Below are 16,712 nucleotides of genomic sequence, written 5' to 3' on the forward strand. Positions count from 1 at the left end.
TTTTACATAAAATAAAGCCTTGACAACTCAGTTATGGAGATTTCTGTTTAATTTTCTTGTTAACTCAGGATTAACTTGGCTAAAAGATTCTTTTGGTTTCAAACTCTGGCATTGAAAATCACTCTAAATTGTCTGAATCCATTCACTTGCTCTAAGCCCATTCTACTGAATAAATTGGGTTTGCTTTTTGATAATGGAGGATCTTTGAACACTTTAGGGCTTTTAGGTCAAAAAGTTGGTGCCAAGAAGAGATCTTCCCAAGGCAGAGCTTCCACAATCCAGCATTTCATTATAAATCAGACCACTAGAGCCAAGAAGAAGGGACTCAAAGAGACCACATTCACAAAAGACTGATGCCATTATTTGCATAGCAATTTATTAGTTTGTGATCAGGATAGTGTTTCAAGACCATAAAATACCAATGTCCTCCATCCAGGAAAGCCACTCTCCTATGGCAGAAGACAATTCATCACCCAGTAGCTCAGTAGGCATGGAGCCAGTCTTGAGGACCACTTCAGTAGGCCATGGTGAGGTCTGATAGATCACTGCCACCGTGACCCACTTCATTACACCAAATGTAGCATTTGCTAAACTCTGCATCTTTGAGCTTCTCTTTTCTAGGCACTGACCATGCCTCTCTAAGATCCATCATCTATATCTGGTCCACACCATCTATAATGGCCTACTCAATGAGATATCTCCTTATTCAATTGTTTTTTTTTAAGATTTTTTAAAAAATTTATTCAGAGAGAGAGAGAGAGAGAGAGAGAGAGGCAGAGACAGAGACACAGGCAGAGGGAGAAGCAGGCTCCAGGCAGGGAGCCCGACATGGGACTCGATCCTGGGCCTCCAGGATCACACCCGGGGCTGCAGGTGGTGCTAAACCGCTGCGCCACTGGGGCTGCCTGCCCTTCCTTATTCAATTGTAATCATAATTCAGTCTTGCCTCTCTGAAGTTTCACTAGGTTACCATGATGAAAATTTGTGATTCCAAATTCTTCAGGTGTTCACTTAACATCCTATCTCCACCAGGAGCAAGTTTTACTGTACAAGTTTTACTAGTTAACCCACAGAAACAGCAATATTTCCATAATAGCAAGGTCTTTTTTTTTTTTTTTTTTTTTAATTTTTATTTATTTATGATAGTTACAGAGAGAGAGAGAGGCAGAGACACAGACAGAGGGAGAAGCAGGCTCCATGCACCGGGAGCCCGATGTGGGATTCGATCCTGGGTCTCCAGGATCGCGCCCTGGGCCAAAGGCAGGCGCCAAACCGCTGCGCCACCCAGGGATCCCAATAGCAAGGTCTTGACATCACTCCCAGATACTATCAACTATTATCTTTTTGTTAAATTTTTATTTATTTATGATAGTCACACAGAGAGAGAGAGAGAGAGAGGCAGAGACACAGGCAGAGGGAGAAGCAGGCTCCATGCACCGGGAGCCCGGCGTGGGATTCGATCCCGGGTCTCCAGGATCGCGCCCTGGGCCAAAGGCAGGTGCCAAACCGCTGCGCCACCCAGGGATCCCACTATCAACTATTATCTGCAGGTGTACTCACTGGAACTATGAATTTATGACAGTGGTGAAAGAAAACATGCAGGGCTTGGAATGAATCAATATTGACCACTGACCTCAACATATACTTAGGGAACAGATTCCTTAAAAAAAAAAGGGGGGGGGGAATCCCTGGGTAGCTCAGCAGTTTAGCGCCTGCCTTTGGCCCGGGGCGTGATCCTGGAGTCCCGGGATCGAGTCCCACGTCAGGCTCCCTGCATGGAGCCTGCTTCTCCCTCTGCCTGTGTCTCCGCCTCTCTCTCTCTCTGTACTCTCATGAATAAATAAATAAAATCTTAAAAAAAAAAAAAAAGATTTCATTTATAGGAGCACCTGGGTGGCTCAGTTGGTTAATGGGAGCCTCCTTCTCCATCTTACTCTGCCTGGGCTCCCCCTGCTTGTGCTCTCTCTCTATCAAATAAATAAAATCTTTTTAAATTTTATTTATTTATTTGAAAGATTTTTATTTGAGAGAGAGAAAGCAAGTGCACACAAGCAGTGGAAGGCCAGGGGTAGTGGTAGGGGTAGAGGGAGAAGCAGACTCCCTGCTAAGTGGGGAGCCCTACTCGGACTCCATCCCAGGACCCTGAAATCATGACCCCAGCTGAAGGCAGACGCTCAACTGACTGAGCCACCCAGGCGCCCCTAGGGAACAAATTTCTACGATGGATTTGACATATTTCTCTTTCTTTGAAAACTCAAGACAATGTTTTTTTGGTCATCAGGACATTCTGCTAAGATGGCAAATTGAGTTTTGAAGATACTATTTCTACTAAGGACAAACACTGTGATGGAATTCTACTTTGTTTCTCTATCTCAACTTCTATACCTTTGCCTCTGGCTTTTGTCTGATTACATGTGTTATCTCTGCTCTTATTTCTTGCCTATGCTGTGGCAACTTCTTGTCAGTCTCTATTTGTTACTCTTCCCTTTGTACTTTGACTCTATGATGGGCACCTCTCACAATTCCTCCCTCATTTTTTCCCTCTATCTTCCTCTCTTCATCTGTTTCTTCCTTTTCTTTGTTCCTTCTTTTGTATGTTTTTATCTGTTTGGGGTCTGTTTTTGTTTTGTTTTCAGATTTTTAAAGTAATCTCTACACCCAACGTGGGGCTCAAACTCACAACCCTGAGATCACACATGCTCTATGACTGAGCCAGCCAGGTGCCCCCTTCCTTTGGATGCTTATTTAATCATTTGCGCCTCCCCCCAACTTGTTTCCCCCTCTGTGGTTCTCCTCAGTCCCTTTTCCTATTCTTCTATCTCAATTTACATCCCTGATTCTGACTTCTCTTGATTTTCCTACCAGTCTCTGCCTATCAGTTCCTGTCAGTCTCTGTCTTTGTGTTTTGCACTGTAGCTGTTTGTCCTTTGTCTTCCTGCCTGTCTCCAACTCAACATAGTTTCTACTTTCTTTTTCTGTCAGTGAATCTTTCCATTGAGTGCCTCCTCCCCTCCCTGTCCTGCTCCTCAGCTCCTCTAAGTCCCCTCATCTCTATTTCTCCCTCTCTTTTCTCTCTGCCAACTTCTCTAAATGCCCCTCTTACCTACATCTCTCCTGAGTCTGGACGTTCCTCCTTGTCACTCACTGTTTCTCTGCCTAGACCATCTGTGCCTTGCCCCCTTGGGGTCCCTTCCTGTCAGCTTTTATTTCTAGTTTTCTTATTCTCTTTGTTTATGACCATTTTACCAGTTCTGTGACTTTAGTTCCTGTCAGCATCCATGACAGACTTTCTCAACATCTCTACCAAAGGTTCCATGTCTTGCTCTCCAGCTCTCTTCAGCTTTGTCTCTTCTATTCAGGTGACCTTCTCTTTCTTTCTATCCATCCCTCAATCTATGTATACCTGTTCCCATCATCCCATTTGTCTTTCTCTAGCTCAGCTTTTGGGCAGAATTTTTTTGTTTGTTTGTTTTACTCTTCCTGTTTCTTGCTTTTGCTCCTCTATCTTTTCTGTGGGTAATAAGGGTTATCTCCTTCTGTCCATTGTTTAGAATAGTAATCTTAATCTGCTTTACATTTCCCATAACTTGGCTGTTCTGCCTGAAGGAGAGATTTTGTGATATAGGGGACCAAAAAAAAAAAAAAAAAAAAGCAGAAGTCTTTGGGGAGCAGGGCACCTGGGTGGCTAGTCAGTTGAGCATCTGGCTCTCAATTTCGGCTCAGGTCACAATCTCAGTGTGGGGCATGGAGCCTGCTTAAGATTCTCTCCCACTGCCCCACCCCTCGAAAAAAAAAAAAAAAAGTGGCAAGGGAGAAAGGAGATGGAGAGCTTGCAAATGAATCCCAGAAGAGAGTCAGATATTCCTTAATCCTTCTGCCGCCAAGTGGAAGCCTTCCCTCATCTACCTCGGTCTCTGCCTTCCTTCTTCCACAAAAGGCCAATGGAAAACGCTACACTTGGCACCCAGAATGAATGTTTGAGTTCCTGTTATGGCTCTGGACTTCAATATTGTTCTAAGAAGGCAGACCTAGTTCATTCCTTTAAGAATCTGCATTTTCTTTGAAAGACAGTAAGAAATTTTAAAAGGCAGATATCGGACTTTTAAAAAATGTAAAAGGCAGTAGTATAAACACAGTAGTATGGCTTTGAGAACCAGAAATATCAGCAGCAATTGTAGTGGTCCAGTTCTTCTGTTTCTTGGCAACTATTATGTCCATCCCTACTGGCTACAGATAGCACCTGTTATGGCCTCCTCCCACTGCTAGAATTTGGTCATCGGTGAGGCCTCTCTTCCCTCTGAACCCACCCCCTCCCCATCAGATCTCTCTGGTCCTAATAGGACTTCACCTTTCTTCATCTGTTCCTGTGTTTAAGGTAAAGGATGCCATTAGCAGTTTCATTTAACTTCACGCCTCCTGTCACCCCTTACTGGTAGCACTGGCTATCCCTCTTGAGCTAGTTTGCTGGAAGAAGCAGTCATCTGATGATGGAATTCACTGAACAATAGCCCAGTTTCCCACCCATCCAAGAACATCAGCACTTCTCCAATTCTAGGAATGGGAGGGGAAGGGAGTGGGTTACTTGGAAAGAGGGGCTGAGATACTGAAAATTCAGTCCAGTCCTTAACCCTTTGAGGGACTGTGCACTGTAGACCACAATCTCCTTTTCCTGGCCCTGCCTCCCTCAGGACTGGCAGAAGGGGAGCCTTGGCCTCTCTCTAGTCTTGCAGGCTGAGAGTGGAATCCTCCCTGGTGACAAGCTCACCATCACAACATCCCCTTGTGCCTCTGGTTTCCTTGTGCCCAGGGATGGGTGAGTGGGGCCGAGACCGCAGGACATCACTGACCAAAATACGGATACCCAGTGCAATGCTTATGGCACCCACAGTGACCAGCCCAGTTCCACCAAGGATGACCAGAGGAGGGGGCACTTGGTGTTGCTGTCGGATCAGCCATATACTCATCCACCCCAGAGGCACTAGGCGGAAGAGGGCCAGGGTGGCCAGAGTGGCCCAGCTGGCCACACTGAAGGCCAGGGATGGGGCCTGGTGAGAAAGCAGCAACAATTTTCGTAGGTGCAGGCAGGCAGAGTTCAACTCCAGGAGCAGAGACACCACAGAGAGGCCCACATAGTGGCTGGACAGAATGGCAGTGCTGAGGCAGCTCACTACCTGGGGAACCGGGGTCAGAGGTCAGAGGACCTTCTATGACCTCCCGCCCATTATGTACCAATATCCCAGGCCTTAAGACAGGGGCTCCCAAGCATTTTTGTGGCACCGTGTCAAAAATCTGCCCTTAAACTTACCTTATGTTGGAGCCTGAATGGCCTTAACCCTTCCATTGGATGGGAGGAGCCATGACCCAGTGGCTGTCTCCCCTGGTGCGGCAGCAGCATCTGCGCAGTACTCCCCCCCCTTCCATTCCTGGGCTTTTGTGCCCCATTCCCATTCCCTATACTGGGGCTCCTCAGAAAAGCTCCATATGCAACATTTCTGCAATCAGATGGGACACGTGAGCGAATCCAAGCCACTTAGGCAGTGCTCAGAGTCTAGCTGTGGCTAGCAGTCAATCTGCTGCCCCTCAAGCCAGTCCAAGGTTGGGGAGGGCAGGTGCCAACAGGGGTCAGAGACTCTAGGAAGTCATTGGACAGAAACCTGAAGAGAGATTGAGGACCCAGCCCCAGCATACCACCCTTCCTGTGTCACCTTTCCCTGAGGCTCACCACCAAATGATGACAAATAAGTTCCCAGGCCTGGCCCAAGGTCTCGTTCCACAGCATGTCAAGTCCATCCGCCAAGAAATAACCTATGGGAGTGGCATGAGGAGGGGAGGGGCATTAGGCTTCTCCCAAGTTGTACCTCCTGGAGAGGAATCTTCATCCCCACCTTTTCCTAGGTCTTTAAAATAACCAAAGCTGCCAGAAACATTGGACCCCTATGGAGAGAGGAAAGGCGACCTGGAATCACCATTGGAAGGTTGCTCCCCGACTAACCGGCCTGGCCTTCCCTGCAGACTTACCCACCGACACAGCCACCAGCACCAGGGCCCAGGGCGGGTGGCCGTGAATCGGGTCGGCAGCCATCTGAGGATACAGCAACAGCCTGTAGGAGATGGGGGGCCATGGTCAGCATCATGCAGACTCAGACCCCATTCTCCCGCTGTGCACGCTCACCCGCCCATTCACACACCGCATCCAGTGTCGGACACTTCCATTGTGAAGAGGCCCGCCGGGTCTCTTAATCTCAGCTTTCCACCCCTCACCCTCACCCAGGTGCCTCCCAAATCTCTATACTCCGCACCCGAGCAGCGCCCCGACCCCTGTGAGCAGGCTGTGCACCAGGGAGACACAGATGTTCCGCCACTTCCAACGGTCCTGGGCAGCAGATCCCGGCGTGGGCAGCAGCTGCAGCGCCCAGTGCAGCCCCCGGAAGGCGGCGAAGGAGACGCTGGTCACGAGGAGCCCCCAGGGATCCATGGCCTGGTGGGCGGGCTAGGTCCGGTTCAGTTTCTTGGACCCCTGCGCTCTCAGCCCGGACTCATCCAATGCCAGCTGCGAGGACTGCTGCGAGGACTGCGAACAGACCTCGCGACAAGAACCGGTCCTCGGCTTCCCCAGCCCACTACGCCTGCGGAATCCCCTGTAACTTTTCCAGGGTCCGACCACGCCCACATCACTCGGCTAGGTGGTGATTGGAGCAGCCGTGGGGCCACGCCCCGGAGCCACCGCATCCGATCGCGTCCCGCCCTAGCGGGGGTTGGAGGGTTGGGGGCTTCCAACCCGAGGGCCTTCCCCCGGGGACCGAGCCTTGCAATAGAGCTCAGGGGGACTTCCGGGATGTCTATAGGGGTCTTCCCCAACGCCACGTGTCCCAAACCCCTCGGAGTTCCAAAAATAGGTCACTAATCTCACCTGACGCTCGCACAGCCCCCGCCCCATTGTCTTTCACCTCCTCTCCCTAGCTAACCTCTCACCTGCTGGTCGTCCCTCCCACGGCACACTCACCGACCCGAGGGTAGAGGCCAGCGCACAGCCACTCCCTCTTAAACGTAGCCACCGCTCTGCCCCGCACCATCCCCGAGTCTCAGCTGTGGGGGCATCTCACTTCCTTGGAGCCACCCTTTCCACCTCCTGAGGTTTCTAGACCTCTAACACATCATAGCAACCCTATACTTACAACAGTCCTGTTCCCTTACACAGTACCTTCAAACGGAACAACAGCTCCCATTTTGCAGAAGCGATACACTGGGGACTCCTCCCCCCAACCGCTTCTGGGTTCCCTACAGCCTTGCTGTTAGAAAGGAAACCTCTCAGGACCTAAGACTTGAAAAGCACCCCTCCCCCCAGGGCTAGGTACAAGTTAGGTGAATAGAATTCACTCTTCCAATCTGAGGCATAAGGAGAGGTCACACAGGGTTGCCTCAAGGTTGGGGCAGAATCAAAGAGAAAAACAAAGACTGATAGGATTCTAGAACCTTTCAGCCTGGAGAGGAAAATATGCCCCCTCCCCTTCCATCTCCTGAAGAGTGACAGGTTTTTACTGTTTTCCTTACTCCACTCCACACCTCTTTAGCTGGCTGAAAGCCAGCAATTCAGAGAGCTGTTTCCCGTACATGGAGAGGGCAGATTCCAGCTACTCCTGGAGAATGAAGTTTTCCACATTCTCACCACCCCTTTTCTTCACCAAAACCCCATTATGTCCAAGGGGCGAGGAGCATCCCCTTCATTCCTCCACACTCACTTCTCCCAGCTTTTGAAAAAAATTTACACTGATTATTTTAAATTTTATTATATGAAAACCATACAATGTAGAAAGTTTTAAAGTTACAGAAAAGTCAGAGGAAAATCACAATGACTCTGTTCCACTGTCCAAAGATAACCACTATTATTAACATTTTGTCTTTTTCATTTATGTATACAATATACCTATTTTTTTTTTTTGAAGATTTATTTATCATGAGAGACACAGGGAGAGAGACGCAGAGACTTAGGCAGAGGGAGAAGCAGGCTCCCTATGGGGAGCCCAAAGTGGGACTCGATCCCAGGATCACGAACTGAGCCAAAGGCAGACACTCAACCACTAAGCCACCCAGGCGTCCCAATACACCCATATTTTAAAAACCAAAATTGAGATCACATAACACACTATTTTAATAAACTTTTTAATATTCAAAGAGCATTTTTCTTTCCAGTCAAATGTTTTTCTGCATGACTTTTAATGGCTATGCAGTACTCCACCATCTGGATGGATATACAATGATTTACTTAAGCAATCCCCCATTGCAAATTTTCATTACAGCAGAAAAGAAATGAATTCTCAGACAGTTGCTTCTCATTTTCTCTATTGCAATACTGGGATGACCATCTTGTAACTAAATTGTTAATTATTTTCTTAGGATAAGTCCTCAAATGTAGAATTACTAGGTCAAAGGCGATGGAAACTTTTATTAGAGTGTTTGAGACATATTACCAAACTGACATCCAGGAAGGCCATAACAATTTGCATGCCGATATGCAATGTATAGGAGTCTTATTTTAGTACTTCTTTGCCAATACTGGGCTTTTCTTTTAAAAAAATATAATTTGCTAAGGAAAAAATGCTTTCAGCTATATTTTTCTTTCTTTAATTACCTAATGAAACACATTGTTTTTCATGGTTTTATCCATTTGAATTTCTTCTATGCATTTCCTGTGTATGTCCTTTCACAGCTGGTTCTTGCTCCTTGAGGCTGCTTTATATAAAAACTACAGGGTAAAAAAACAAAACAAAACAAAAACAAAAACAAAAACTACAGGGTAGGAAGGTAGTAGTAGGTGGATGAAGCCACAGGACACTTTAATACAGTCTCATATCTCTGAGGGAGGCAGTAAGTAACACTGGAGAGAAATAGTGAATGAAGCAGAAGGCTGGGAGCTTGTCCTTGATGGAGGCTGGCTGTCCTCCCTCCTGGAGTGCTCCTGGCCTTTATGGGTCCCCTCTGTGGGGTGCCCAGACAGGGCCCTGTGTTCTCCAGGCCTGGTCCTTCACTGGTCTTCTGCCTGCCTGCGTTCCCAGGCTGCTCTTCCTCATCTTTGCTTCATGATGGGTGAGGATGGCAGAGCCACATACCCAGGGCTGGAGGGAGACACTGTGGCCAGTGAAGCGGGGAGGGGAAAAAAGGATGGAAGCAATGTCCAGGGACAGAGCAATCTTTGTTGCAGACTATGAGTAGACTCAGTCTACCCACCCCCTCCACCACAGTCCCACACACGTCCAGCTCAGGCTGCAGAAGGGTGGGTTCAATGATCTACTCTCCTAAATCTGTTTCTCATAGATAGAGAATAAAACCCAGCTACCTCAACGCCTCTTGTCCCACTACAGGATAGCTTCCTGCAGCTTCTGAATTTGGCCACCTTCAGGCAGGGAGACTGGGCCATGGTTGAACTACACCAGAGCCTGAGCCACAAGAGTTAGACTGCATCAGGAGCTGGGGGTGGTAGGTTTACACTGCTTGATGCAACAAAGGGGGTCACACCCCACAACCCACCTCTCCTGGTTGCTGGAGAGAATTTCCTGCCTGCACAAACTATCCTAGAAAGTAAAGTGAGGGAAGAAACGGAGGAACAGTAGTTGGAACCCCATCAGTGGCTGCAGTTCTGTTTTGGGTGGTAGAGGAAGCCAGGGGCCACCTTTGCATGATGAGACATCACTGTAGAGACTGAGCCCCTCCCTCTAACTCTCCCCCACTACCCTCCTTGGGTTAGTGTGTTCAGGGATGGGGGGAGGAGCAACAGCTTAAGTTTTGTTCCTACCCACAGGGAGAGGAGAGCCCAGGCTCTGAGTAGTCTGCAGAAGTAGGCTTCTGATTCCCTTCTGCATACGTATGTGATTTCCCATCTCACAGGTGGAGAAGCTGAGACAAGAGGTCTAAGAGTCCAACATATAGGTGATTATCCCTGAATCCAGAGTCTAAGCCAGTATAAGAAAATAAAGGGAAAAGTAAGAGCATGGAGATGACTACTCAGATGGGAGTTTCAGTATGATCTTTTCCCTGAAGAATAAATTTACTTAGGACCTCCCTGGAAAGGCAGTAGGGAAGAAAAGGAGACAAAGGAGGAGGACCAAGAAAGACATCTGGGTAAAGGGGTAGACAGTTTTCTTTGCTCCTGTTATCTTCGCCATGTCACATCAATGTAGACCAACTAACCTTGAGTGATCACAGTCATCTATTCCCCCATCCAACCAGAGTCTCTAATCTAAAATTGTTCTCTCTTGCTGGGTCAGTCTGGCTGAAGGCTCTGAACAAGGTTTCCTTTTCCAAATGGCATTATTACTCCCGCTGTTCAGACCTTCCCAGCCCCAGTTCTGTCACCTTCCAGATGAAGGGGAAAGCAGCTCCTTCTCCTCTTCCTCCTCCTCCTTGAAGCCAGGGGCAGAGGGCAACAGTTCTTCAACTGGCAGCTTTAGCTGGGTCAGGACATAAAGCTTGCCACTGAAGAACTACTGCGGCTCAGCCAGATGAGGGTGTGGGAGGGACAGGCTCCTAAAAGGAAAGGGAAGAAAAATGGGAAGGATCTGAGCAGGGCCATGTTACAGGGACACTGTCCCACTGGCCATCAAAATCCAGCTCCAACAGATGCTCAACCTGTAACAAAGGCTTCTTGCTCTGACCTGGGCCCGCAGGAGTGGTTAACTTCAGTAAGAAGCAAGAGGCAGCTCTAAGCAGACTTCCTTTCACCTCCTTCCAGAACTGAAGGCTGTAGAGACTCATGCCTGCTCTCACCCCTCCTTGCCCCAGCTATCCATGGAGGGCCCAGCCTCTTCAGCATTCAGAGAGGGCAGGACTTAGAAACCTGGACACACTCCACCAGTTGCCCAGGTACCAGGTGAGAAGTTGTACCTTAGATCCAGAAATGTGAGTTCAGTGATCAGCCCAACTGATCTGTTCCCAGGGAGTTCAGCTGAAGAGTTTGGGGGGCCTACATCTGGCGAAGAGTGAGGAAGGGAAGAGGTCTAGAGTTTGGAAGGTCAGCAGAGGCTCCAGGGACTGTGAGAAGAGGACAGGGGACCAAAGGCTGGAGGGGAGGGAGGTATGGGCAGGGTGGACGGGCAGCTTCCCCAAGACTCTTAAATGCCAGGCATTCCGCTTGCGCATTCCGGGTACATCTGGTATGAATTCCAGGCTGTCTGCCGGCCCCTCCGTGTCTGAACTTTGTTCCAAGTTCCAAGCCCCGCCCCCACAGTTCCAACGCATGAATCAGCAGGAAAAGCCGGGCCCTGCAGCATGGCCTAGGGAGGGGGCTGGGGGCGTGGCAGTCTTGAGGGCCAGAGCTGGGGAGGACGGGTCTCTGCTGACACTCAGTCCAAGGGCATGGCCCATGCCACTGAGAGGCCGAGGCAGTCTTGTCTTGAGACTTCTATACTCAGAGGGTAAGAAAGATTACGGTGGGGGTGGAAGGTTTTCAAATTACAAAAACCCTCTTGGGAGACATGAACTTTGTGGTATCTTCCTTCCCCCAGGTGACCAGTCCAACTCCTTCCCACTCTCCTCTGTCTGAGCCAGCTCTGTTCAGCCCATAGGACTCAACGGCTGCTCAGAGTCTGTGCCAAGCAGGTGCCCTTGGCTGCAGGGCGGGGTGGGCCCAGGGCACTGACCCTCTGACCAGCTGCTCCATCAACCCTTTGGCACCCTGACAATTCCTAGCCCAGTCTGACAGCCAGGATGACAGGCCAAATGAGTTGGAGGCTGGAACTAGGGCCGGAGGGAGGTGGGGGCGAGCCTAGCGAGAGGCCATAGGGAGGGGCCAAGAGTTGGCCGAGAGGTGGGGAGAGAGGGAGCCCAGTGATGACTAACCCAGGCGCCCCACCCAGCCAGCCGGCTTCCCAGGCGGTCAGGGCCAGGCCTGGGCTAGGGGCCCCACAACCGGACATGCTGGGGGGAGGTGCAGAGGTGACCTTCTCTGGGCCCAAGACGGCCAGTTAGGCTGGGGAGGGGGGGTTAGAGTTTCCAGGTCCTCCTCCAGCCCGCTTCCCCCACCAACCGCGGTGAAACCCTAACCTTTGGGTTGCATAAGGCCCCCGCACCGCCGCCCCCTACTCCTCTCCCCTCCCCCCTTACATAACATCCCCTGGAGAGAACGAGAGGAGGGGCCGGCCCGCCCAGAGACCCCTTCCCTGCCAGGGCTCTCAACTGGGCCTGATCAACTGCCTGCCAGTCGAGGAAAACTACCTCCCCGCTACCCGCCCGGTCCAAACCCTCCTCAAGCTGGGAAGCTAGTTCCCGTATCCTCTGACCAGGGGGCGCCGAGGTTAGCTGACCCCAGCCCTCTAGCCCCTCGTCTAGCGCCTAGTCACTCCGCCAAACCCTCCGCCACGACTGTCATCCCGGACTCTCTTGAAACCTCCTGCCACACTACTCCAGCCAGTCCAGACCCCTCACCCCAAGAGCTTCCCTGCCCCCGCCGCCCCCTCACCCCTCCCCCGGAAGGGCAGGGTGTGGCCACCAGGACCCTACTTCCCCCCATTACCCCGTTTGCATGGTTCCCTCCAGTGCGGCCGGGACCCCAGCTCACACCCACCTGGTCCTGGGTGCGGGGGGTTGCTGAGGGTAAGGGAGCAAATCAGTGCGTCCATCCCCCACGGCCGGCGGCGCTGTGTCTTCCCTGCGCCCAGCACACACCGGCTCCAGTCTCCGATCAGCTGGCGGCGTCGTGACGCACAAGCCGCGATTGCACCGCCCAGAGCCAATCACCGCCCACTGTTGGGCAGCGTGACCACACCCACTTGGGGGCGCCAGCGCTTCGCCCAGGTCCCGCCTCTCCGGCCGTCTTAGCTCTGATTGGCAAGGAGGCCACCCCCTTGCCCGGCGGAGCTGCGCTAGGCCACGCCCACCAGCTCAGGAGCTCGCCAATACGTGAAAGGGTGTGGCTGAGCCCTCCGCCTAAGGCCTCTTGCTTTGAAGAGCGCTACGTCAAACCAGAGTCCTAAAGAGCAGAAGGAAGTGAAGGCGCGTGTGTTTGCAGTGCACACTGGTCAATGTAGTTCTCGGTCTGACACCTCGTTCCCAGAATCCAGCGCGCTCTGTGAGTTGGCATTTTTAAACTCATTTCTGAATCCATCCCGGCGAAGTCCTTAAAGGGCTACAGCCCCTCCTTTTGGGAGCCGTGAGTGCTGCTTTCACACTACCCCAAAACGGATCCGCTGGCTTCTGCGCACTGAGGCGATGGCTCTCTAGAGAAAGCTGGCGCAGGCGAAGCAGCAGGAGCGGGAAGAACTGACGGTGGCAATCAGCTTCCAGGGCAGCAGGCTCTTCCATTGGATGAGGACTCCTGTAGGCTTTGGGGGAGGGGAGAACTGCCCCCCCTTGCCTAGTGCTAGCTTTCACTAGAGGGATCTAGTCCTCCTCTCCTGGCGGGTGGAGGCTTTTCTAACCAGGAGACTTTTCTCGTAGAGTATGTCTCGTCCCAGTCGTAGACAGATTCTCTCAAGCAGCAACCTCCTAACAAGATTCATAGTACAGTCTTCACCTGAGGGTAGAAGCAAGACTTGTGGACGGAAACTAGGGGATGGGTCATGCCAAAGTGTCAACTGGTAAGAACCCCAACCTCCGCCTAATACCCCCATTCTGTCCCGCCTCCCAGAAGCCTTTCTCAGACTCAGGCCTACTTAGAAGGGATTGCAAAGGTAGAGACCAATGAGGAGGCCGCCCCTTCTCCAAGGGCCAATCAGTGCCTAGTGGGGGAGGGGAATGGGCAAAACGGAGAGGAACCCAATGACTTGGCAAAAGCTGCCGAACCGCTTATTTAAAGGGGCAAGTCTGGGACCCATAGCAATTTATCATCCCCCGCCCCCGCTCCCCTAAAGACGAACGTGTAGACACGGATCCATGATTCTTCCATAGGCCCCCGATTGAGTGTGAGGGTAACTGAGCCGGAAGGATGAGCCTGGGGAGTGAGATAGTTCCTCTGTATTAAATACGGGCTCCACGAAGTAACCGCCCTGGTTCCTAGGAGCTCCCGAATTCTCGGCCTGTGTTCTGAACATTGTGCCTTTAAGGAAACTTCCTGCCTCCTACCTCGGTAACAGCTGATTGTTGGAAAGTGTGACCTCAGGGGACGAATCAGCTGTTACCACATCCTCCTCCAGGCCTGCCCTCCTCCATCCCCCTATTCCCCCCACCCACCCCAACGCCTCCGCCCCAACCCTCATTGGTTGTGAGGGAAGAAAGGAGATGGAACCCCAAATATGGGGGACCTGCTTGTACTTTCCTCTTTCACTCCAAGACTGTCTCCCTCCCTCAACCCCCCTCCCCCCCCCTTCAATCTGCTGGTTTTTCAGAGATTCTGAGCTTGGAACAAGAGTTATTTCCTGTCAGCTCAGACCCACCTTCTCAGGTCTAGAAGGGGGCCTGTATTGGGGAAGTCCAGAACCTTGGCTGGCTGGGTGTGTGAGTGCTCCAGGAATGGATGCTGGGGAAGGTCCAGTGAAGCAGCAAACCAAACCAGGAGAAGAGAAATGTCTGTGGAAAGCAAGCCTCCTGGGGTCAGAACCCTGCTCCCCAGGCCATTTGTCCCCCTACTCCCTCCTCATGTTGGCTTATTTCTTCCCAGCCAGGGACCACCTAAGTGGACTCCCTTGGCTTAGCCCATTCGGTCCACTTCTAACTTAGATGCCACCAGGCTCTTTATTTACACTCACCCTCCACAGTAAGGGTGCTAATGTGGAGCTTCCCAGGGGCTACAGGTGGAATGCGCTGATCCCAGGAACCAAGGGCTTTGACTGGAAAGTCCTGCAGGAAGGTAATATTTTACCCCAGCCCTGAGCTGGGAGTCAGGGTCATTACAGGACAAGCTTGTGTGAAGTCCCAGGACTGACTTGGCAAGGCTGGGAGAAACTGAGCAGGGCCTTGGCCAAGCTTGGAAGAAAGAGAAACCTCACCAGCTGCCCCCATTATCCATTATCCTTATCTTGGAATTCCCATCCCCTTCTTACCCAAGGCTTTTGGGGTAGGCCCATCGCCATTTTGTTTGGCTAACTCCCCCTCCTTTCACCCTCCCACCCCACAGGGCAAAAGTGGCTTTGAGTCCAGGGTTTCTCAATCTCAGCACTATTGACATTTGGCTGATAATTTCTTATTGTGGGGGGTGTTATTTGTAGAATATTTAGCAGCATCCCTGGCCCACTAGATGAAATTAGTAACACCCCTACCCTGAAGTTATGACAACCACCAGTGTCCCTGGACATTACCAGATGTCCCTTGGGGGCCAAAATCTCCCCCAGCTGAGAACTACTGAATTAGACAAACTTGGATTCAAATTCCAGATCTTACCAGCTGTGAACTTGAAGATACTCAACATCTCTTCACCTCCATTTCCTCATCTGCAAAAGAGTGAATAATAAATTCGCGGTTTATTATAGGGATTAAAAAAGGATTATATTTGAAAACACCTAGCACAGTGTCTGGCCCACTGGCCCACAGTCGGTGCACTAAATGTTAGCTTCCTTCACTTTGCTCTCTGCCAGATCAGCAAGAACTAACCTCACTCAGCATGGGCTGACTGCCTGGGCAGCTGCAGCTTCCCTCCCTGACTATCCAAGCCAGGAAACTCAATATTGAGGTTGGCGAAAGGGAGTGGTTAATTTGGTCCCGGATTCCCCAAAGCCCAATGGTGGTTGGGTTGGGATTCTGGGGGAAATTTGGGAATTGAGCTGTTACAGAGTATTATACCAAGATGTGGCCTACATTAGATTTAACTGGGGTGCTTGTTAAAAATTCAGATTCCTGGGACCCCTGCGTGGCCAGCAGTTGAGCATCTGCCTTTGGCTCAGGGCGTGATCCTGGGTCCAGGGATCCAGTCCCGCATTGAGCTCCCTGCGAGGAGCCTGTGTCTCCCTCTGCCTGTGTCTCTGCCTCTCTGTGTGTGTGTCTCTCACAAATAAATAAACAAAATCTTAAAAAAAAAAAAAAAAATCAGATTCCTGGGTCTCCCCCCAGACTACTGAATCAAAAGTACATCATAAAGTTTGGCCTTGGGGATGCCTGGGTGGCTCAGCAGTTGAGCGTCTGCCTTCGGCTCAGGGAGTGATCCCTGGATCCTGGATACAGTGCCACATCAGGCTCCCTGCATGGAACCTGTTTCTCCCTCTGTCTGTGTCTCTGCATCTCTTCCTGTGTATTTCTCATGAATAAATAAATAAAATCTTAAAAAAAAAAAAGTTTGGCCTCGAATTGGGGAAGGTGTCCGTGTCCAGCATTGTAAAGACATCCTATTCAAGGGAAGAACCATAAGTTAAGGTTAGTTACACTCAAGGTCATTGTTGTAGTACAAGCTGAAACTACTAGAGGGCAGAGCACACATCAACTTGCAGGGAGAAAAAGTAGTGCTGCTCAGTCTAGGTAAACAGACCAAAGACCAGATGAACCCAAGTTTAGTGGTACTAAGCAGCAGACACTACCCATTATCAAAACCAGTTCTCTGTCTGCGGGTACTCAGACCAAAGTTGGGGTTGGAGATTGTCAAGGGACTCCTAATTTCTCAGGTGAAAAAATAATACTGCATGGCCGAGGAGTACGGTGAACATTAGTTTTAGAATGAAATAGTCTAAGTTTAAATCTTGGCTCTACCACTTCTTATTTATGTGACCTTGAGCAGGTTACCTAAGGAAGTCAGCTTCCTCATTTTAAACAGTTATAAAAATATCTTCTTAAAAGGGTTGTGGTGAGGATTAAACAAA

At 50.4% G+C, this 16,712-nt stretch overlaps 1 protein-coding gene and 2 long non-coding RNA genes across 4 annotated transcripts; 1 reads left to right on the forward strand and 2 right to left on the reverse strand.

Annotated features, from left to right (window-relative positions):
* Window positions 1-1,738: 1,738 nt before the first annotated feature.
* On the reverse strand, window positions 1,739-7,425 carry TLCD2 (TLC domain containing 2). The gene is made up of 4 exons (XM_025476155.3): window positions 6,300-7,425; window positions 6,019-6,101; window positions 5,723-5,805; window positions 1,739-5,171 (listed from the first exon to the last, which is right to left on the reverse strand). Exons 1-4 carry the CDS (start codon window positions 6,473-6,475, stop codon window positions 4,719-4,721), a joined length of 795 nt encoding a protein of 264 aa, XP_025331940.1. The 5' UTR covers window positions 6,476-7,425; the 3' UTR covers window positions 1,739-4,718.
* A 346-nt stretch (window positions 7,426-7,771) lies between these two features.
* On the reverse strand, window positions 7,772-12,696 carry LOC112677573 (uncharacterized). Its single transcript, XR_003147076.3, has 2 exons — window positions 12,557-12,696; window positions 7,772-10,521 (listed from the first exon to the last, which is right to left on the reverse strand). It is a non-coding gene; the product is annotated as an uncharacterized LOC112677573 (long non-coding RNA).
* A 224-nt stretch (window positions 12,697-12,920) lies between these two features.
* LOC112677574 (uncharacterized) lies at window positions 12,921-15,947 on the forward strand. 2 transcript variants are annotated; one of them, XR_003147078.3, is made up of 4 exons: window positions 12,921-13,060; window positions 13,429-13,568; window positions 14,316-15,595; window positions 15,756-15,947. It is a non-coding gene; the product is annotated as an uncharacterized LOC112677574 (long non-coding RNA). The 2 variants fall into 2 exon arrangements; XR_003147077.3 differs by having other exon boundaries at window positions 14,316-15,947.
* Window positions 15,948-16,712: the final 765 nt, after the last annotated feature.

This window comes from Canis lupus, chromosome 9 (genome assembly GCF_003254725.2).
Source record: "Canis lupus dingo isolate Sandy chromosome 9, ASM325472v2, whole genome shotgun sequence".
Lineage (NCBI taxonomy): Eukaryota > Metazoa > Chordata > Mammalia > Carnivora > Canidae > Canis > Canis lupus.

What these genes read in the sequence shown, in the direction of transcription:
- TLCD2 (XM_025476155.3), bottom strand. Translation starts at nt 6,475, where the DNA reads ATGGATCCCTGGGGGCTCCTCGTGACCAGCGTCTCCTTCGCCGCCTTC. An exon ending in GGGGTCGGGGCGCTGCTCGG is followed by an intron (nt 6,102 to 6,299) that starts GTGCGGAGTATA and finishes CATCTCCTACAG; the next exon opens with GCTGTTGCTGTATCCTCAGA. An exon ending in TTATTTGTCATCATTTGGTG is followed by an intron (nt 5,172 to 5,722) that starts GTGAGCCTCAGG and finishes CCGGTTCCCCAG; the next exon opens with GTAGTGAGCTGCCTCAGCAC.